This window comes from Hippopotamus amphibius, chromosome 2 (assembly GCF_030028045.1).
Source record: "Hippopotamus amphibius kiboko isolate mHipAmp2 chromosome 2, mHipAmp2.hap2, whole genome shotgun sequence".
Lineage (NCBI taxonomy): Eukaryota > Metazoa > Chordata > Mammalia > Artiodactyla > Hippopotamidae > Hippopotamus > Hippopotamus amphibius.
Window position 1 is genome coordinate 51,982,742 of NC_080187.1, and position 22,938 is coordinate 52,005,679.

At 36.4% G+C, this 22,938-nt stretch overlaps 2 protein-coding genes across 2 annotated transcripts; both read left to right on the forward strand.

Annotated features, from left to right (window-relative positions):
* The first annotated feature begins 10,660 nt into the window (after positions 1–10,660).
* On the forward strand, positions 10,661–16,438 carry LOC130844339 (beta-defensin 43-like). Its single transcript, XM_057720633.1, has 2 exons — positions 10,661–10,718; positions 16,275–16,438. The coding sequence occupies exons 1-2, from the start codon at positions 10,661–10,663 to the stop codon at positions 16,436–16,438; spliced, it is 222 nt and encodes a 73-aa protein (XP_057576616.1).
* A 3,667-nt stretch (positions 16,439–20,105) lies between these two features.
* DEFB134 (defensin beta 134) lies at positions 20,106–22,383 on the forward strand. Its single transcript, XM_057721010.1, has 2 exons — positions 20,106–20,163; positions 22,241–22,383. The coding sequence occupies exons 1-2, from the start codon at positions 20,106–20,108 to the stop codon at positions 22,381–22,383; spliced, it is 201 nt and encodes a 66-aa protein (XP_057576993.1).
* The last annotated feature ends 555 nt before the right edge of the window (positions 22,384–22,938 follow it).

Sequence of the window (22,938 nt, forward strand, 5' to 3'; positions counted from 1 at the left end):
AACATGAAGTTCAGAGGAACATCATTTGTATTTGGATTTGCTGCCAATGTTTCTCTGCTGTATGACTTTTTTATTAGCATCCTTAACATTAGGCATACAACTACCACACATGATTTCATTTTAAAAACCATATTGTGTTTAGGTATCAATAGTCTATATAAGAAAATTACTTTTGTTCAACTACATGATTTGTAATTTAATTTTATTATGTATGTAATCTAACATACAATGAAGGTTAAAAGTGTCTTCCTAAACCATACTTTTGATCAAAACCTACAATCATCTGGGGCCCCTGTTAAAAATGAAAGTTTCTAGGGTTCGCGGGAGGGAGGGGATATGGGGATATATGTATAAATACAGCTGATTCACTTTGTTGTACAGCAAAAACTGGCACAATAGTGTAAAGCAAGTAAATTTCAATAAAGAGCTGAAAAAATAAATAAAAGTTTCTAGGGCCCTCTTAAGGTCTGATCAAGTAAGTTCCTTGGAAACCACTGGCATCAACTGTTTGTAACCCCTCTAGCATCATTCTGTGTAGAATATACCACTGCACTTACTGTCAGTGTGCATACATGATTTCGAGTTATATTTTTCATTTGTTACTTGGTATAGGCTTTTGTGTATCTGTATATAGTGCTTGACTTTTTTTTTTAAATCTTGGGAGAAGAAAAAGATTGTGGCCTTCTGTGAGGCAAAATCAACCACGAGTGGATGAAGCTGACTGTTTAGGCAGGTACAGTCTGCCAGGTGTAATCTCTGACTCAGACAAAAAAATTTCTGCTCTCAGGATACAAAAATAATAGGGATTGGTTTACACTGAATTATTGGATAAATGTTTAAAACTTTTGCCTTGATCTTAGGGATATGAAACTGATGGTCACACCTATACTCCATCTGTTTCAGGATTCTATCACTGTGGAAATGCCATGTTGGCCTCCTTAACATTCATTTTGAAGATTAGATACATTATAACTTTATTAATTGCTATGTGTGTCTCTGACATTCAAAAATTTATCTATACCAATTTTTGAAAGCACCCGTGTTTCTACTACCATCCTCAAACACTAAGCTCTATAAATTTATTCCATACTATACAAAGTACTACCATACTCCAAGAGCTCTAGTATAATGACATCACCATACACTGGGGATTATTAAAACAGCCTTTGGAACACTGTAAGACTACTGTCCCAAAGGTTTTGGGAAACACTCTTATATAATTACTTCTTTAGGTTGAATGGCAAGAGAAATTCCTGCAGAATCATACTTCATACTTCATCCTGTGAAATTGCCTGCATTTATTTTCTTATATTGTGATTTGCTTACTGGTCAGAATTATTCAGTCTCATCATTGCTAGTCACCTTAGAGCCAAATCTGTACTCCTCTCATATAGTAAGTATAGAGGTTATAATGGGGGGTGGGGTCCTCATTCTTAAATAATCTGTTGTACTCACCCTTATTCCACTGTCTCCTTTTGTCTCACCTCAAACAATGAATTCAGGCATTAATTGGTAACACTAGTTATAGTAATATAGGGTGATAAACCTGCTGCAAAATCTTACCAGTGCCCAGAAGCCTATCTCAAGTCTAGGGAAGGTGTTTCTGGTAGGCTGAGTCTACCTCCGTGTGGTCATTCCACAACCCGGCTGACAGAGACTCTGCTATCTTCAATATGTGGCTTCCAGTGTAACAGAGGTCATCTTTATCTCACTAAATAGGATGGGACAAACAATGCTGAGGAATAGTCATAGAAGTTTCTCACAGGCCAGCCCTGGAAGGGATACCCTCACTTCTGTTCTCATTCCCTGACCTAGTGGCATGGCCTCACCTAACTGCATGGAAGGGTGGGATGTATAGTCTAATTATGAGCCCCAAGCAAAATTCAATGCAAATTTTTTTTTAATTTTATTTATTTATTTATTATTTTTTGGGGGGTTCACCAAGTTCAATCATCTGTTTTTATACACATATCCCCGTATTCCCTCCCTCCCTCGACTCCCCCCCACCCTCCCTCGACTGCCCCCACCCTCCCCGTCCCAGTTCTCTAAGGCATCTTCCATCCTTGAGTTGAATTCCCTTTGTTATACAGCAACTTCCCACTGGTTATCTATTGTACAGTTGGTAGTATATATATGTCTATGCTACTCTCTCACTTCGTCTCAGGTAAATTTTTTTAATAGCTAGCAAGGAGTCTCTGCTACAGACATATATTGTCAAACCCTTACTAGACAAGCAGAGAAGATTAAACAGAAATACGCATATGGGAGAATGGTTTTAAAACATTTATGATGCAAGCATAATGTTAGGTAAAAACACAAGTTAAATAATGTAGGATATAAAGGTAGTTAAAATTTCAACATTCCTAAATTTCAAACTTTTGTTACATTTGCAGAAAATTAAACATTTAAGAAAAATGAATATCAAGTGTTATTTATTTATATTAAGTAAATGGAAACTTTGTTTTTTATTTGGATTAAGTAAACTTGGGAAGAGAAAACAACTAAAACTGAAGTTATTGCATAGTACTCACATTTGTAGAACATTTTTTTCAAACTTAATGTTGACTTTGTTGATTCATGTATACAGAAAATTTTACAAGAGGATGAGTGCAATATTTGTTAGCAATGCCATCTTATTATACTGAATTACATGTTTTAAAGAACAAGTCAGACGAAGAACAAAACCTATTTTACACAGTGTCAACAGGGAGATAGATATATTTTATATACCCATATTATATGAGTTACTTAGAATAGTCAAAATCATAAAGACAGAAAGTATAATGGTGATGCCAGGCCTGGAGGTAGGGGAGAATAAGGAGTTATTCTTTAATAGCGTTTCACCTCCATTTCAAATTTATATGATGAAAAGAGTTATGGAGATGTCTTCACAACACTATGAATGTATTTAATGCCACTGAACTGTATACTTAAAAGTGGTTAAGATGGCAAATTTTATGTTATGTGTATTTTCACCCAACTTAAAAAAATTTAAAAAAGGAAAAATCCCAAAGGAAAGCACACAAAGAAGAAAGAAATGATTAATTTGGCAATTAAAATACGGGCAAAACTCCTAAATAAACATTAGCAAAGTGAGCCATGCACTCACTGTATTGAAAGCCTAGTGTGTTGTGACCATGAAAGAGTTTGTCCTAGAAACACAAGAAGGCTGCAGTTTATGAAGACACTACTAAGGAATGAATGTCAACAGATTAAAGGAGAGAAATCTCTGATCATCTCAACATATGTTGAAATAGCAATTGATGGAACTCAACATATGTTCCTTTAACAAACTCTTAATCAGATAGAGATAGAAAGAAACTTCTTTAAGTTGCCGAAAGTGTACCTGACATAAGCCGACGGGGGTGGCAGCCATGTACTCCCTGGCATTATCACTGTCAAGGTGTTTCTCAGCTACAAACCTATCTGGTGCTTGAGCTCAATCTCTTTGAGCTAGCCTTAAACCTCACTGCTGGTTTAGCTTAGCAATTGGGATCGGTTTCTTAAAAAGAGGAAACATTGGCTGTGGTTGATGCTTCAGTTACGTAGTTCCTAGAATTAAACACAAAGCCATTTTAAATCTCTGATGGGAATCATATCATTTCAAGGTGACTGCTTTGTCTGCCTGTGACATTCCTTCGGCATTTATTGCAACTAATATTGAACTATCTAATTGGGAAAACTATGTGCCTTAATTTTGCCTTTTCCTTCTTCTAATAACTCTATCTGCCAATTCCTTTGTTTAGAAGAGCATAAGCATTTTTCTCTTCAGTGTACACTTTTAGCCACACACATATGAAAATGCAAAAATTATGGACAGGAGCGTGCTGAGAAAATAGATCACAGTCTGTGGACGAGGTAGAAACCATAAACATGAGCTACGCCACCACTTTCTGTAAAACCAAAGAGAGGTTTCCAGCAGCCAGCCTGGTGACTTGTGAGAACCAGAGAAGACATAAAAACTTGAAGATTCTGACAAAAGAGAAAGCAAGAAAAGTGGAAAATTGTACCAATACAAAGACAGAGAAAACCTCAATCAATAACAACACAAACAGAACACCCCATCTGAAGGTAACTAACAAAGATGTAAGGTGTTTGCTGCTGTGGGAAGGGAGGAGGTAGGGAAGGAAGCAGGAAAAGAGTTTCAATGGGCATTGAAGGGACACAGTCCCTGCTGGCTGCTTCAGGACTTCAGCAGGAAGTCTGCTGCACACAAGCCTTTGGGAGTTTCCGCACCCCAGGGTCTCCCCAGCAGGATCATGGGCACCACAACACCCTGAGTGCTAAACCCACACCTCTCCACTCTGCAGCCAGACCCTAGAGTTTACTCCCGAGTGCTGCAGCCAGGGCCAGTGCAGTGATTAGAGTGCGCACAGAAAAGCAGATTAGCACAAACTGGAGCTTTAGCACCACCTTCTGGAAAACAAAAACAGGTTTCCAGCAGCCAGCCTGGTGAGTTGTAAGAAAAAACATAAAGGCTTTAGAATTCTGCCACAAGGGGGAGCAAGAAGCATGAACAGGTCTGCCCATAAGAATCCTAGACAACTCCAGACACAGCTGCACCACTGAACAGTTCCCAACTCAAGACAAGCAGTAAATTTTTAAAATAATCAGGGAAATGTGCCATCACCAAAAGAAAATAGTAATTTTCCAACAACCTACCTCAAATCCATGGAATATTGTGATCTAGATGATAAAAAATTCAAAATAGCTGTTTTGAGAAAACGCTAACGCAAAAAGACATCTGCACCCTCATGTTCATAGTGTAACCAAGCAGGACCCTATGCGGTCTTCCCCAGACAGACTCTCCTATGTCCTCCACCTGCCTCTTGTCTGTAGAAAAGCTTTAGTCTCCCAGGGCTCCCTTGTGTCACAAAGGCTGGCTCAAGAGTTAATGATCAGGAGAATGTGAACATGTAGTAACAAATGACAGCAGTTGCGCCAGGAGAAGTCGGAACAATTTAAACAATAGATCAGCCATACAGCAGTCACAGAATCTTTAGTTCCTCCCTGAAGGACACAGATAACACTATCTGATGCACATTCCTGAGCTGTTTTGCAGATACTAAAACCTCCACCAGATGGTCATTACGCACTGAACAGGTTTAATACAGAGCAGGAGAGAATCTGAGTGGTGGTGCAAGGGGTGGACATTAGCACACACTGCTGCTGTCCTGTTCTTATCCCTTGGCTTTCTTCTCCACACAGAGCAGGGCGCTTACTGTGACTACCTGGAGCCTTCTTCCTTAAGGCTTTTGGAGAACCCCAGCATACTAGAAGTAGTTAGTCCCACTGGAAGCAGCACTCAATCAATGATGTATAAGGAGTTGTGTACATAGATAGCCCTGCTTCCTCTTCCTTCAGCTGGCACAACTGTGTAGGGTTTTCTACACTTCATTCTAGAGTTCACCACGGGAATGATACACAGTAGCCCAAAATGGTAACTGTCTTCAAAGTTAACCTTTTTCAGTTTCTTCTCTTCCTTGTCTCATTTCCCCACTCTTCAACGGGTATTTATTGGGATCACCTTCCTAAAAAACTACTGGCACTAAAATCCTTGTCTCAGAGTTTGCATGTAAGAAAAAAACTAAGACAATACCATTAACCACATTTATCCCTAATTTGTGAAAACTCTCCTATTATCACACAATGTATCTTTTCTTAAGTTATCATGTACATGTGTGAAGTGTTCCCCATTACTACAAATATATCCTAAAAAGGCAGGAATTCTTTTATGAGAAAAAACCATTTTTTATTGAAGTATAGTTGTATGATATTATGTGTTATGGGTATATAATATGCCATTTATAGTTATCATAAAATACTGGCTATATCCCATGTTGTACAATACACCCTTGTAGCTTATTTTATAGATAATACATTGCACATCTTAATTACCTATCCGTGTATTGTCCCTCCCCCCTTTCCTCTCCCCACTGGTAATCCCTAGTTTATTCTCTGTATCTCTGAGTTTGCTTCTTTTTTGTTATATTCATTTATTTTTTAATTCCACGTATAAGTGATATCGTATAATATTTGTTCTTCTCTAACTTACTTCACTTAGCATAATACCCTTCAAGTCCATCCACATTGCTGCAAATGGTAAAATTTCATTCTTTTTTATGGCAGAATAATATTCCATTGTATGTATATACACCATATCTTCTTTATCCATTCCTCTGTTGATGGACACTTAGGTTGTTTCCATATCTTGGCAATTGTAAATAATGCTGCTATGAACATTGGGATGCATGTATCTTTTCTAATTAATGTTTCTTCTTTGTCTGATACATACCCAGAAGTGGAATTGCTGGGTTATATGGTAGTTCTATTTTTAGTTATTTGAGGAAACTCCATAGTGTTTTCCACAGTGGCTGCACCAACTCCCACCAACAGTGTATGAAGGTTCTCTTTTCTCCACATCCTCTGAAGGCAGGAATTTTGTCTTTCTTGTTCACTACCTTATTTCCAGGACTTATGACAGTGCCTGGCACACATTAAGTGCTCAAAAAATGGAATAACTTAAGTGTAGTAAATAAATTGATTTTCTAATGTTGGCTCATCCTTTCCTTCCCAGACAAATACTACTTGGTCATGATGTATTATTCTTTTACTTTGAAGTTAAATTTAATTTGATAATAGTTTCTGCAGCATTTGTATCTATGTTCATAGGTTATACTGGCTATTTTTATCTTTTGTTGTCTGTGGTAAGTAGCTTCTAAGATAATCTTCAATTATTCCTGCCCCTAGGTCTACACCCATGTGCAAACATGTCCCCTTAAGTGTGGGACGTAGCGACTTAGATATGATGAATAGAGTATGTGATATGAGATGGGATGCCATTTTCAAAATTAGACTATTAAAAGGCTATGATTTTCATTTGGAGTTTGCTCGCTCACTCTTTCTCAGATCACTGGCTCTTGGGCCAGCCAGCTGCCATGCCATGAGCAATTCTATGGGGAGGCCCACGTGGCAAGGGACTGAGGTCTGCCAACAACCATGTGAGTGAGTTTAGAAAGAGACTTCCCCCAGCCTTCCGAGGAGCATGCAACCCCGACAACGGCTCTGTCTGCAACCTCAGGAGAGACCTTGAGCCAAAGGCACCCAGCTAAGCCACACCCAGATTCCTGACCCACAGAAACCATGAGGTAGTAAATGTTTGCTGTTTTAAGCCACTACATCTTGGGGTATTCTGTCATGCAATAATATACAACTAATATGCTGCCTTGTGACATATCTATGTTGTGGCTATTCTATTTCATAAAATGTGTTGAGTAGCTATTCAGCTTATTCTATTATCTGAATTATTTTCACAAAATAGAAATTATCTATTCCTTGAAGGTTGTGCATAAAATCTAGGTCATTCTAGCACCCTTTGAAAATGAAAGGATAGAACTTTGACTACTTGCAATTTTATTTTATTGGCCAACTTTATTGGCATATAATTCCCCAAAGGTGTCCACTTTATTCAGATATTCGGTATAGGGAGTTCATAGTATTCTATGATATTTAAACTCTTATCTACCTGTCACTTTAATGGAAAAGAAATAAACCAAAAGAGTAATGATCTTTTAAGTGGTAAAATAATGCATTATATTTATTACCACCTTAATAATTTTATGGGTTTTCCAATTTCAAAATTAAAATGTATTACTTAGGAATCAGGATTTTAAAATAAAATACACATATAGTATGTAGTATCTATGTACATATTTATGCGTGTATATATTATATCTATATATTTGTTTTTATACTGAGGGAAAGTTATTAGTGACTTAGCAAAAGTATATTCAGTAGAAAGATGAAAGATGTCAGAAACCTGTAGGGTAAGAAATGAATGGAAAGAATCAGAAACAGAAAACATACCACTATTTTCCTGAGATGAAAGGGGGAAAGTTAGGGTCTTATGTAAAAAGTAAACTAAAGAGGAAGGTTATTTTATCTTTTGCTTTTAAAGCAGAGGAAGTTGAGAATGTTTACAGACCGAAGGTAAGAAAACAATAAATTTAGAAAGACTGCAGCAACAAGAAGAAAAAGAAATAATTGATGCAGCAAAGACTCCAAAGAGTTCCATACTACTGAGTACAGGGAAGGAAGATAAACAACGAACGCTCGATTACAAATTATCTGAGTATCTACTGCCTTTCTGGAGACCTAAGTTCAATAATAAAATGCAGTAATTCCTAAGTCTAATTTATTATCTCATGGTAAATTAACTCCTTTCTCCTTCTGCTGTGACAATTTGTACTTTGACAGCTTGATAGCTATCTGATTTTCTTCTCTACGTTCTTTCAAGGAAAGGCCTTTGTCAAAGTGCGTTATCTTTCTCTACTGAGGCCCTGAGCAATCTGGTGATAAGCCACCCTTCAACACTAACCTGGTGCCCACCCCCTTAATGCAATGAACCTTCCTCTCTCTGACCTTTCCTTTGATGTCCCTGACCACCAGCCCATGGATCACCCAATGATCTTGGGCTCCCTGGGCAGCCTTCCAAGCCCTTCTTATTTCTCTTCCAAATGAGAGACAAATTTTATAAAAAATGTCAAAGCATCAATGAAAATTCAACCCTTACTGTTCCATAAGGGAACTCAATGATTTGTGCTCATAAATGTCATTCCTTTGCAAAGTAAACTATAGTTCCAAAGCTTTTCATGATCAGAGGTGCTAAAGATTCCCTGCCAGTCAGATTTGAATAAATGGAGTAGTCATCAGTAAACAGCACACTCCCTCTGTGAGTTTTTAGGATGTTGGGAGAGGCTTGTTCCCAGGTGCCCCTGTCCCAGCAACTTCAGAGGAGAAAAAAACCTGAACCCAGGCTTAGGGAAAGTCATCCCCAGAGCTTTCAGCCCCCTCACTGGCCCTCCTTAGGCTAAGGCTTGTGAAGTTTGCCTCTTTCAGGGCCTCAATACCCCATCCCTCCACCAATCCTCCATCCCTGATTTAGCTCAAGATGTCATTTGCAAAGCCTCAATAGCCAGGGAGGACCTGCTCAAATAATGTAAATAACATGTTCTATTAGGAGTGGAAGTGGTACCAGAGGAAGCCATGGCAGAAAGGAGCTTCCTTCTTGGTAATGACAAAAGTTACTCAACCCAGAGTAAAAGCATCAAAGAAATTATGAAGACCAAATAAAATCATGAATCTTATAAAGCCTTACACGTCTTCTTTTTTTAAACAAAAACTATTTACTGAGCAAGCAGTCAACAAGTGCGATAACGAACGCATATAAATATATTAACAGTGCAAAAGGAATGTGTAAGTCATCACCAAGTGAAGCAAAGTGTGAAGCAAAGTGTTTTAGACTCAGAAGTTATTCTGTAAGTATTCGTTGAATTTAATTACATGGATATCTTCCTAAATTGCTTTGATCTTGGTTTGGAAAGTGAAATCTATTTCTTTACAAATAGGATAGGGGAGCAACTCTTGGGGTAGTTAATATGAGTCCAGAACAGTTTTTCAGTGAGTCTAACTGAAAAATACTTAATGAATCCTAGGTCCAATGAGACACTAGTCAAAAGAAGGAAATCTTCTCTGAATTCTGGCATAGCTTCAAGGCTAAAAGACTTCTGAAATACAGAAAATGCTACTTTTACCAAGAAGTCACCCTACTTATAGCAAAACCAGGGGCTATGCACATCAGCCCAAAAGTGTCTGCTTCATGCTGTAGGGACCCATTGTGTTTACTGAAGTGGACACCCTAAGCTCCATTTCTCATATCCTGCATCATGCAGCAGCAATGAAATTTTGGGAACTGACTCTGTTCTACCCAGTAGTGTGACTTGATTAGTCTATTCATTCCTTTTGCCTGCATTTGGCTCAGATGTATACTGATTTAAGCCATTCTCAACCCACAAAATGTATAGAGAATTCGACCAATGGAGCCAACTCACATCTTCTTTAATCATTCCTTAGGCCACTCAAACTACTCTGGTGTTCCTCTGTGTTCATTTCCTTAGTGTCTACAGGTAATTGTACCACTGTGTCAAACACATGCTCAGGTTGCACTCCCACTGTCTTTTCTGTATTATTTGCTTTCCCAAGTGCATCTAAGGCCCACTCTTCCTTTTTGGTCTCCCTCACATTGCATATGACTGTGATGTGTAAACAATGTGTATTCACTAAGACTTTAGACGTAAAAATTAGTTGATCTCATTAGTTGGTTGGACAAAGAGGCACTCAAAAGCTTTTTTACAACTCACTATGATTTCAAAGACAATTTCATTGCTTAAGTCTGCTAATGTACATCACCAAAATATTAATGAATAGGCATGCTATTATACCTAGTGTTTCTCTTCCTATTATTGGGGAAATAAATTGAATGTTTTCACTCTGTAAAAGTTGCCTTAACCTCCAGGAACCATAAGACAATGATTTTTCAACAGAATATGTCTCTTTCCTTCACCGTGGTTGCTCTTTTTCTGTAAGGGCTGTGCATCCAACTGTCTTTGCCCACACCCTGCCAACACTTAACAAATGTACTCTGAATGACTGATGGTCATGTCCATTGCATAATATCACCTGATATGAAGGCTCACTGGAACACAGAAATGTTCTTGCCACTGAAAGGTTCAATAATCATACAGCAACTCACTCTGAAGAAGTACTGAACATAGAAAGTTCTCTTCATCCCAGCTACGGATTCTCTCTGATTTATTTAGCCATGAAGGTCTTGCTTTCCATCCTTGGGGTCCTTGCCTTGCTATGCATAGTTCCTCAAGGTAAGACAGAAACTTTTCATTCCAAAGTTATGAAAATATAAATGAAAAAGAATACAATGTCTTCCAAGAGTTTGAAAATAAATTAGACAAGGGCGTATTGTACCATATGCTGAAGAATGTGAGAGGAGTGGAGAGCTGAAGGTTAGGGCAACATCCAGAAGGTGGTGCCCCCCAGTGATTTAACCTACTCTAAATTCTTACTTAAAGATTGTGTTTGGTCTAAAGAAGGTGGAAGGAGGTTTACAGAACACAGAAAATTTGGGGAACTGCAAAAAATGTAAAGTGAGTGGTGATTAGAAGAAGGGCCAGAGTGGTGATTAGAAGAAGAGGAGGCTGCTCCATTTCATCTAGGGTTTACAGAACACACTGATCACTGATCTAGATAAGGGCTTATGTGGAAATTACCTTATGTATAGTGGGAGTTAAGACTCCATCTTAACACTTAACCAAGTAACCAATTATACAGGCATATGTATTGAATAATCAATCTAACCCTCCCAAATTAATTTTAAAATCCACCAATATTATGTAATAAATATACATTAATTGTTGGGCTTATCACTGGGATTTATATTATTATCTGTTGACATCTTTTCTGATGCATGTACTACCTTAGGTCACCTTTTAATACCTGGAAATTCAAGATCTCCCTCATTGTTCTTGGTTTTTTTATTGAGATAAAATTCACTCTTTTAAAGTATACCATTTCAGTGGTTTTCTGTATATTCCTAAAGTTGTGCAACCACTATCCAATTCCAAAGCATTCATCACCCCAAAAAGAAACTCCATATTCATTAGCAGTCATTCCCCATTCTCCCCTCCCCTCAGGCCCTGGCAACTATTAATCTGCTTTCTGTCTCTACCAATTTACCTATTCTGGCTGTTTAATATAATCAAACAACATGTGACCCTTTGTGTCTGTTTTCCATGTTGTAGCATGCAACAATACTTAATCACTTTCAATTGATGAATAGTATTCTATTAAATGGATTCACTACCTTTTATTCATCCATTCGGCAGTTGATGGACATTTGGATTGTTTCTAGTTTGGAGCTATCATCAATGATGTTGCTCTGAACATTTACATCCAAGTTTTTGTGTGGATATATTGTCAATTCTCTTGCGTATATACCTGGGTATATTGCTGTGATTTATGGTTACACTATGTTTAAATTTCTGAGGAATTGCAAAACTATTTTCCACAGCTTCATCCTTTATTTTACAATCCCACCATCAGTGCCAAAGGGTTCCAATTTCTCCACATACTCAGCAACACTTGCTATTGTCTGTCTCTTTTACTACAGTCATCCTAGTTGGTGTAAAGCAATATCTCACTGTAGTTTTAACATGTATTTTAATTTGTATTTAATTTGCAACATTAATTAATGATGTTGAGCATCTTTTAAATGTTTTAATGACCATTTGTATATTTTTTTTGTAGAAATGTCTACTCAAATCCTTTACTTATTTTTTAATTTAGTTGTTTTTCATTTGTGGGTTGTCATTTATATGTTTTGGACACTAAACCTTTAACAGATATAGGTTTGCAAATATTCTCTCCCATTCTTAGTTGTTTCTTTTTTAAAAAAATATTTGACTGGACATTGCTGTATCAGTAAATATGTTTCCAGGTTCGAGTTAGAAACAACTCAGACTCAATTATCTCCATGGGCAGATGACATAATTTTATATGTAGAAACCCTAAGATGCCATCGAAAAATTTAGAACTAGTAAAAAAATTCAGTAAGTTACAGACTAGAAATCAATAAGCAAAAACCAGTTGCATTTCTATATACTAACAACAAACTATTCAAAAGAGAAATTATGAAACCGATACCATTTACAATCACATCAAAAAAAGTACTGAGGAATACGACTTAACCAAGGAGGTGAAAGATTTGTACACTGAAAACTACAAAATATTGATGAAAGAAACTGAAGAAAACATGAATTAATAGAAGGCTATCCCCTGTTCATCGACTGAAAGAATACTGCTAAAATGTTCCTAATACCCAAAGCAAATTATAGATTCAATAAAATCCCTGTGGAAATCCCAATGTTATTTTTTACAGAAATAGAAAAAACAATTCTAGAACAGTTTTTTAAAAATTTTAAACAAATAAAAAATTTTTTTAAAGACAGGAAAGAGGGAAGGAAGAAAGAATGAGTCCTAAAATTCTTATGGAGCCATTGCTGTTGCTATTAGCCATATACCGATAGCAACAGCCATTGCTATTCACAGAAGTCCCTGAATAGCAAAGCAGTTTTAACCAAGAAAAACAAAGCAATTTTGGCATCACAATTCATATCTTCAAAATATACTGCAAAGCTATAATAATTCTAAAAGTATGGTACTGGCAAAAAAACAGGCATATAGAACAGCAGAGAAAATAAGAGAGCCCAGAAATAAGCCCACACACACAGAGCGAACTGATAGTCAACAAGGGTACTAAGACTATACAATGGAGAAAGGATAGTCTCTTCAACAAATGGTATTAGGAAAACTGCATAGACACATGCAAAAGAGTTCATCTGTAGAAAAAAATCAATTCAAAGTAGATTAAAGATTTAAACATGAGACCTGAAATTGTAAAATTTCTAGAAGAAAACATGGAGGAAGAGCTTCATGACACTGTTCTTTGCAATTTCTTGGATATGCACAAGCACGAGGAACAAAAGCAAAATTAGACAAGTAGGACTACATGAAACTAAAGCTTCTGCACAGCACAAGGAACAATCAACAGAGTGAAAAGACAACCTACAGAATAGGAGAATATTTGCAAAACCTATACTCAATAAGGGTTTGCAAGTTCCCTGCAAAACACATGAGAAGCTCACACAACTCAACAGCCCAAAATAATAATAAAGCAATTAAAAATGGGCAAAATACCTGAATATATATTTTTCCAAAGAAGATATGCAAATAGCCAGAAGGAATACAGAAAGCTGTTCAACGTCACTTACCATCAGGGAAATGCAAATCAAACGCGTAATGAGATATTACCTGACACCCGTTACAATGGCTATTATCAAAATAATAATAATAGTAGTAGTAGTGACAAATTATTATTATTTAAGATAATTATTTATCTTAAATAATAATTATTTATTATTATAAATATGGAAACATATTTATAAAATGTTTCAATATAATGTATTTCAAGACATGGAAACAACCAAAGTGCCTGTCAATGGATAAATGGGTAAAGAAATTGTGATATATATATATACACGTATGTATATGTGTATATATATGTGTGTGTATGTATATTCACACAACAGAATATTATTCAGTTTTCAAAAAAAGGAAACTGTACCATTGGCAGCAACATGGACAAATGTCCTTAGGGACATTATGCTAAGTCAAGTAATTGAGACACAGAAAGACCAATACTGTATGATCTCATTTATACGTGGAATGTGAAGAAGTAAAACTCAGAGAAGTAGATAGTATAATGGTGGTTGCCAAGGGATGGGGGCCAGGGAAATGGAGAGATGTCAAAGGGCACAAACTTCCAGTCATAAAATGAACAAGTTTTAGAGACTTAGTGTACAGCATGGTGACTATAGTTAAAAAAAATAGTTAATAATACTGTATTATATACTTGAAATTTGCTAAGAGAGTAGATATCAAGTGATCTTACCATACAATAAAAGAGGATAACCATCTGAAGTGTTGGATGTGTTAATTATCTCATGGTGGTAATCAATTCAATGTTTATTATATTAAAACATCGCATTGTATACCTTAAACGTATACAGTTTTTATCATGCCATTCCTCAATAAAGGTGAAAAACACACACATACGTAAGAAGAAAATATGATATATATAAATATATAAAATAAATTCAGCCTTAAAAAAGAAGGAAATCCTGCCGTTTGTGACAACATGGATGGACCTGGAGGACATATGCTAAGTGAAATAAGTCAGACACAGAAAGACAAATACTGTGTGACCTCACGTGTGGCATCCAGAAACGTGAAACTCATAGTAACAGGGCCTGACAGGTGGAGGAACTGGGGAGATGTTAGTCAAAGGGTACAAAGTTTCATTTATGTGAGATAGTTCTGAAGTTCTACCACACACAGTACCTATAGCTAACAATACAGAATTGTAAACTTTAAAATTTCTGAGGCTAGATCTTATACTGAGTATTCTTACCACAAGTAATAATAATAACAACAACAATAATTAAGGAGGTGAGAGGAAACTTTCATATGTGATGAATATGTCTATGGTCCTGATGGTAGTGATGGTTTCACAGGTGTAAACTAGTCACCAAGCTTACTGAATTGTATACATTACAACTAAACAATGAAAAAGACACATAATGACAGTATCACCAACACACAACCCCCATTGTATTAATGAATCTAGCCATTGGGCATCAGTAGCTGTTATTATCTCGAAAAGATAGACAACCAGACATTATTTGCCTCCTGATAAGACAGAGAGACAGACACACACACACACACACACACACACACACCCCTCCCCCCTCCCCCCCCCCCCCCCCCACCAACTACAGTATAGCCAGCTAATGGAATCAAACATGAGTCCGGTCAAGCCTCTGAATCCAGCTGCCAATTTGCTGAAAATACAGAGGACACAGGAACGTGCTGATTTCTCCAAGAGTATGCAACCAGGAAAATATAAACTGTGGGAAACTCTACAGGTTAAACACCCCAAATTCTTCAACATAAAAAAGTGTAAGAAAAGGATTTGGGAAGGACCTGCAGACTTAGAGGGAATATCAAAAATTGTAATGAGAAAAAAACTGAACTACAGTGTCTAGGGATGAAATTCAGGTAATAAAACTATTTTTTTAAGTAAGGAAGTGGAAATGATTACTATAAAACTTAGGATAGGTTTCCCTGGGGGAATGAGATGGAAGGAAACACCTATGAGAGAGAACTGGACACCAAGGTGAGCGATTATGGTGTATGGGATCCTGCGCAGATCTCAGAAACCTCCCAGTAAGGGAGCTATGGCTTTGAGCCTAAATATACTGAAAAGCTGGAACCAAGACCCAACTCCCCCAACCCATTCTTATTATCAATTCATGATTTTTTTCACCAAGACAGGAAAAGCAACAAGTGATAACATCCCCATTTCTCACTACCATAAACCTTTACCTAATTTTATTTCACTTTGTCTTCTCGTCATACTCTAATTTAAGGCTAACTCCTCCACTTGTATTAATCACTAGATTTTATCCCCACCACTTTTTTAGGGACTTCACTTCTGAAATCAAACACTCCTTCCTGAATCACGAATCCCCACCCCTAAATGGATCGTTAATTTTAGTCAGAAATATGCTGTGATAGTTCTTACCAGAAACGCTGTCCCTTTTCAGCCACTGCCTCACTTATTTCTCTATGGAAAAAACCCTCATTTATCTTTATTCAGTACCTCCACTTTTCTCTCCTACATTCTTTTCTGTCATTTTTTCTGGGAAAGTTCTTTCTTGTTGTCGTTTTATTTCATTATAAAACACTTCAGATATTAAAATATACAAACAAGTAAAATAATATAATGTTTTCTCTTTTCAAAGCCAGAAGCCTCTCTTTTCATGAAGGATGTCCTCCAGGATACTATAATTGCAGAATGAAGTGCAATACTAATGAATATGCAGTTAGATACTGTGCTGACTGGAGCATCTGCTGCAGAGAGAAGAAAGATGTGTTTGAGGAAAAAAAGAAGTGGAGAAAAGTCTAACTGCATCTTCTTCAGGCTCCCGGAAAGGAAACTAAAACTGTTTAAAATTCCCTTGTCTACATAAGATTAGTTAATATGATGGATAAAGGGAACTCATAATAATTATACATATAGATGGTCAGGTTAAAGTAAATATTTTATGAAAGCTTGTGCTCTGTTTTCATGTGTGCACTTTTACACTAACTTCCTCAGTGTACATCCACCTCATTGTTATTTCACCTATAGTACTATATCCCAGCCCCACCACTTACTATTTGATGTTGGGCAAGTTCTTTAGTCTCTCTCTACCCTCGGTTTTCTTATCTATATAATGGGATAACTATAATACCTACATCATAGTGTTGTGACGACTGTAGGAGTTAAGTTATGTGTAAAGTTCTTAAGCAGCAACTGACCCCAATGTAAGCTCTACATGGAAATATGGTCAAATATACCACTAAGTGAATATAACAAAATGTGTCCTTTGGGAGAATTCCAGTCTTTAAAAGATACCTCTTTCAGTTTTCCATAACCTTATCAATGGTTTGATCTAATTAGGTACTCTTTGAAACATTAAAAAAGGAGTTAGGACAATTTTGTCACCAAAAATAGAAGGGCAAAAATGGCACAATAATGATTCATATCAACTTTAGAATGATAGTAATCTCCAAGGAAGGTAGGAAGAAAAAGGCATGAAAAAGTGAAGCTTTAGCTATACCTGCAATGACTTTTTTTTAAAAAAGCCATTTCTTAGCTTTTTACTTTTCTATATTTTTTTTTATTTTATAAAACAAAACAACGTAGAAATACACAAACACTAGAAGAAAATAAAGGAAAATATTTTGTAATTCAGACTTCAAATTGAAGTGGGATGTCCTAAAATAGAAAAAAAAACCCAGATGTCTTAAAGGGTATTGTTGACAGACATGACTACATTAAAAGTTAAAACTCTATTTGATAAAAGTCACAAAAAATTAAGAATAGAAAGCCATTCCAGTATAAAAATGGGTAAAAGATATGAAGAACCAATTCAGCAATAAAAGACATACAAATAGCCAATAAGCATTACCCAAAAAATATATAATGTCACTAGGCAATCATAGAAACACCAATCCCATCACACAACTTTTTTTAAATTCTTAATTTGGCAAGATTTTTCTTAAAGGATATTATCCAGTGCAAGTGGACCTACAGAGAAATAGGTACTCTCAAACCTCATTAGTGAGACTATAAATTGCTAAAATCTCTTTAGATATAATCCAACAATAACTAATAAAATCTAAAATGCACGTCTTATTATAGAGCAACTCCACTTAAGAATCTGTCTCATAGGAATAAGAACACAGTACACTAAAAATATCATGTGCAAGAAAGTCTATTGCAACGCTGTCTATAATGGAAAAAAATCTAGAAACTGTAATCAGACAATGATCGGCACATCTATACCATTAAAATTATTCATCTATTTAAAAGAATAAGTTAGATATATTTTAATTGTCCTGAAAAGATGTCCATGATAAATTATTAAGTTAAAAGTAGCAAATTACAGAGTATGATTTTACTACTGGACATAATAAATCACATATATGTGATATATATATATTTTATATATATATATAGAAAAGAGAATGGAAAAGTAACAAAAGGATACTCAACAAATTGCTGGCAAACACATCAAAAAAGTTGGTACCTCACAGGGACTGGATCACAGGTGAAGAGACAATTATTAATATTATTAATATTTTTTGTATATCTTTGTTGTTTTCATGTTATACTAAATGGAAATTATATGTATAACAATAAAGATAAAAATTTAAGTGACTATGATTATTATAACTTTGTAGGAAAAAAATTAGAAATTTTAAGATAAAGATCATTCAAATATATGAATTCTGCCACAGAATGAGCATAGATTCCTCATGTAAGTTTAAATAAATTTCTCTGCCTCTTGGCCAGGAAGATCATGTGAAGAAAGATGAGGCCTTCAAAGAATTTAAAAAAAAAATCTGTTGTTCTACATTTTTCTGTTCTTACTCCTTGAGTATAATCTGGAAAAAAGCTGCCAAGCTGGCAGATTTTACATGCCCAGTTCAATACCTCTCTTAGACTCAAAGAAATCTCTCAGTGCTCCCACTTGGGGCGCCCAGTGCACTACCCATCACTCGCTTCTAGTTGTGGTCTAGAGTAGCACAGGCATCCAGCTATGCTACTACTCTCCAATGTATGTTACCAAGAGAAGAGACTCCTTCCTGTTACATGACCCTTGAGGGAGTTAGCTGTGGGTATTCTGGCACAGAAAATGGCAATGGTGCACCTTTTGCCTCCAAAGCTAACTTTCTTTAGGGAAAATCTGAAGACTATTCTATGTCATCTGAGCATTTCCAGAAGGACTTTCCTATAAACAGTCCAGCAGTTTCTTATTCCAATTTAGCCTTATTTACCATTCAAGAACATGATTCTCTCTGCAGAAACTTTGCCATTCTAAGGGAAGGCATCCACTGTACTTCCTAATCCATCCTAATACCTCTGCCTGGTTCTTTACTGGGTATTTCACTCTCCCATTCCCTCTATTCTAAGATCACCAGTGAAGCATTTCTCATGTTCTGCTGCCCTACTTTTCAAAAAATCAAATCCTTATAAAATTAAGTATTTTCAAAAATATTTTATTAAATCTATGTCTTCCTTATATGGGGACAGAATATAAATCATTAGTACACACAAAATGGTAATTATCTGAGGTGAGAGATGTGTTAATTGACTTGATTGTGGTAATCATTTTGCAACGTGTATGTACTTAAAAATCATCACATTTTACTCCTTAAATATGCAATTTTTCTTTATTAATTATACCTCAATAAAGCTGGGGAGGAAAAAAGTCATGAAGAATGGTTGGGAGAAACTGATATGTTCATTATCTTGAATATGAACATATCAGTTCACATTCAAGTACGTATGTGTCAAAACTTATCAAACTGTACACTTTAATATTCGCAGTTTTGTCATTTCTATCTCAATAAAGATGTTTTTTAAAATAGTGACAATTATTTTAAAATGGCCTTGGTAAAATGTCATGCAGCTTTCTAAATTTTATGAAGGGTTTATAATGATACAGAAAATACTATGGCATCCATCATGTTACAAAAGCAGAACACATAAACATGAATATATCAAGTTTATAACTATGCAAGATAAAATATTAAACAAAAAACTAGGCATAAATAAAACTTTTTTTGAGAAACACACGGGTTGTCTCTGGGGGTGGGGGGGTTGGTTCAAGTGTAACTTTCCTTGTCATTTTTAATATTTTATGAACTTTCTAAACTTGCATTTAATTTTTGTTGTAAGATAAAAGCCAAACAATTAATTTTACTTTTTTAAATAAGAAGCAGCATATAGTTCTCAGGTCTCTGTTAGTACTTTTAGAAAACCTAGGTTTTCCAGGTGGGGGAGCAGTGCCTTTGCCAATAGGAAAATCTGTCAAACAGGAAAAGGCTGACCATTTTGTCCTCATATAAGAATTGTCAACTCAACTGCCTCAGGGGAGGTCAGTGTAGCATATCCACCTGGAGCAGGTCATACCCCAGACCTGAGAGGTCTGTGATGAATGGTGTGCTGTTTTCCCTCCCTGCTCTCTCACAGCCTGCATCAGACCCAGCCACCAGCCTCCCCAACAAGAAAGCTCCCAGCCATGAAGCCTCTCTTCATTGTGTTTGTGTTTCTCTTCTTTTGGGATACAGCGCTGGCAGGTAAAATGGGAAACTTCCTGGGGGGATGCTTTGTCTAGAAGAGCAACTGCACTAAGCAAACTTATGAATGTCCTCCCATCATAAACCCTTTAATTTCTGAAGTAGAAAAAAACATCAACCAGCTTTGATGTCAGCAAGGCCTGAGCTTGAATCTTGGCTCTCCAAATTGTCAGCTGTGCAGCTTTAGGCAAAGGTCTGAACTTCTCTGAAACACAGTTTCTTCATTCACAAAATGGAAATAATAATAATACTAACTTCAGAGTCTTGTAAGGATTAAATAGGATAATGTATAGAATATGCCTATACATAATATGTATATACCTGACTTATGAGAGCTACCATTATACTTTCATCAGTAATACTCCATCCTGTTTTGCCACCATTGTTTTATCTCTATTTAGGAACATTTCTAGGTATAATAGTCAATACCAGTAAGTAGTAATAACAATTTGTTAAGCTTTCTAATATACTCAAATTACTCACAGTTAATTTATTTGTAGATTCCTTAGGTACATGGGGAAACAGGTTAGGAACTGCCATCAATCCAAGAAAATTGACGGGCTTTATGTGATACAAGGAATATGTGATTAGATGAGGTAGCAGCTAGAGAGATATGAGGGAGAACACTGGCTGGCACCATACTCTAGCTTAACCATATCGGTTACTGACTTTGGAAATCTCATATTTAACATTCTCTTCATTCAGTGTTATTGAATCAGTTCATATCCATATGTTGAAGGGTCCTACTTAATTTCTCATCCTCTCTTAAGTATTCTCCAGGTAGATGAACCAGATGTTCAGATCATGTGACTCAACAGGCTGGATTTAAGAATCTATAGAAAACAGGCCTCTAGAAGCTGTTGATGGGACCAATTCCCCTATGGTTGATGGCAGTGAATTCATGGTCTCTAGACAGTCAACAACTGCATAGAGTCTACAGTATTCCCTTCAGTGCCTTGTACATTCCCGAAGTGTACCATTTCTATATGGTACACTTGTTTCTTTATGGAGACCAATACATATTTGACATATAGATCATTACATTTCATCTTCTTAGGTGTCCATCTTGCTGGCTAAGTAACCCTGACCCCCTTCTTTTTTCCTATAGGGCAATTATTCTCCAGGGCATGATAGATAGGGTACATGATTCAAAATTTCTACAGATAGCCACATTTTAGCAGTCTTTTCCTTTTAACACTCTTTTACATAAGAAAATAAATAAACATTCATATTCTGATGATTCTATGCAGTTACAGGTACATAAAACTGTAAGCCCAGCTCAAATGCTTTGGGCTCCAATAAAACATCCTATCCACAGAACTGATTTCATCCTCCTCTGAACCCACAACACCACTCCATGTTGCATATATTTCACTGGACTTGTCATGTTTTCTTCTCTTCCATAGGTATTTTATGCCTCCTTTTTTTCTAAGACTGAAAATTCTTTGAGATTCATACTCAAATTTGTACCTAAACAGTACCTGGATTTATAAAAACTGGTTTGGGAATGAATAAATAATTAAATAATGAGTTAATGACTACATGCATAGGTAACAACTATATACAGTTTATTATCTGACCACTTTGGGCAAAGTTCCAAGTTATTAATTGTCTTAGTCAGTGCAGACTGCCATAACAAAATATCACAGATGGCACGGCTTAAACAGAATTTATTTTCTCATAGTTCTAGAGGCTGGAAAGTCCAAGATCAACTGAAGACCAATTCAGCTTCTGATGCAAGCTATCTTCCTAGCTTGAAGACAGCCATCTTCTGTGTTTTCCACCAATAAGGCCACTACTCCTATTGGATTAGGCCCCTACTCTTATAACCTCATTTAACTTTACCTCAAAAGGCCCTATTTCTAAGTACAGTCACATTGCGGACTATGGTTTCAATATGTGAATCTGGGGAAGACACAATTCAATCCACAGAACTATTTAATTTTTTTTCAAGTTATAGCATCAATCACCATGACCAAGTCTCTTGGAATCCACTTTGACAAAAATGGAAGGACCGGTCATTCTATAGTCCAGAAAGGCCTATGGCGAATTATCTTTCCATTCATTTTCTTTCCAGGCTTGAATCCACTATCATCAGAATTACACAAGAGATGTTATAAAAATGGTATCTGCAGACTTGAGTGCTACGAAAGTGAAATGTTAGTTGCCTACTGTACGTTTCAGCTGGAGTGCTGTATCAGAGGAAACCCTGAGCCCTGACATGAGAAGCCAATAAATACCAACTAACTTGAAAGTCCCTGCCATGTCCCTAGCTGTCATACAGCCAGAGAATTTAAACTAAACTGTGACACTGTGATGTGTCCACAGCTTTTGGTTTTTAGCACTTTTTATAAGCCATCAGAACATCAGAATCTTATGATCTTAGATTTGAAAAGCTGAGCTGCAGCCTTCCTAAAGACAGCTAAGGTTCTCATGAAAACAACTTAGAATATATTTTCTCACCTCAAAGTGATATATTCATGCTCTCCTCAATGCCTGTTTTTCTCTTTACTCATAGAAAAGTTGTCTATATTACTTACAGAGGCTTCAAATTACAGAAACATCTTTTTACACCTAGGCTTTACCCTACCATCCCTTCAGTTCCCTATTCACCTTTTCTTTGAACCTCCCATCTATAGAGGAACAGATCTGTCCTGGCCCCCTGATGACCTTGTATCTCTCTCACATGAATCACGTGGGCAAGACCTCACCACAGGCTGGCATGAGTCTTGACCGAGTCTGACCCTGCAGTTCTTGAAACACGAGGATAAAAGC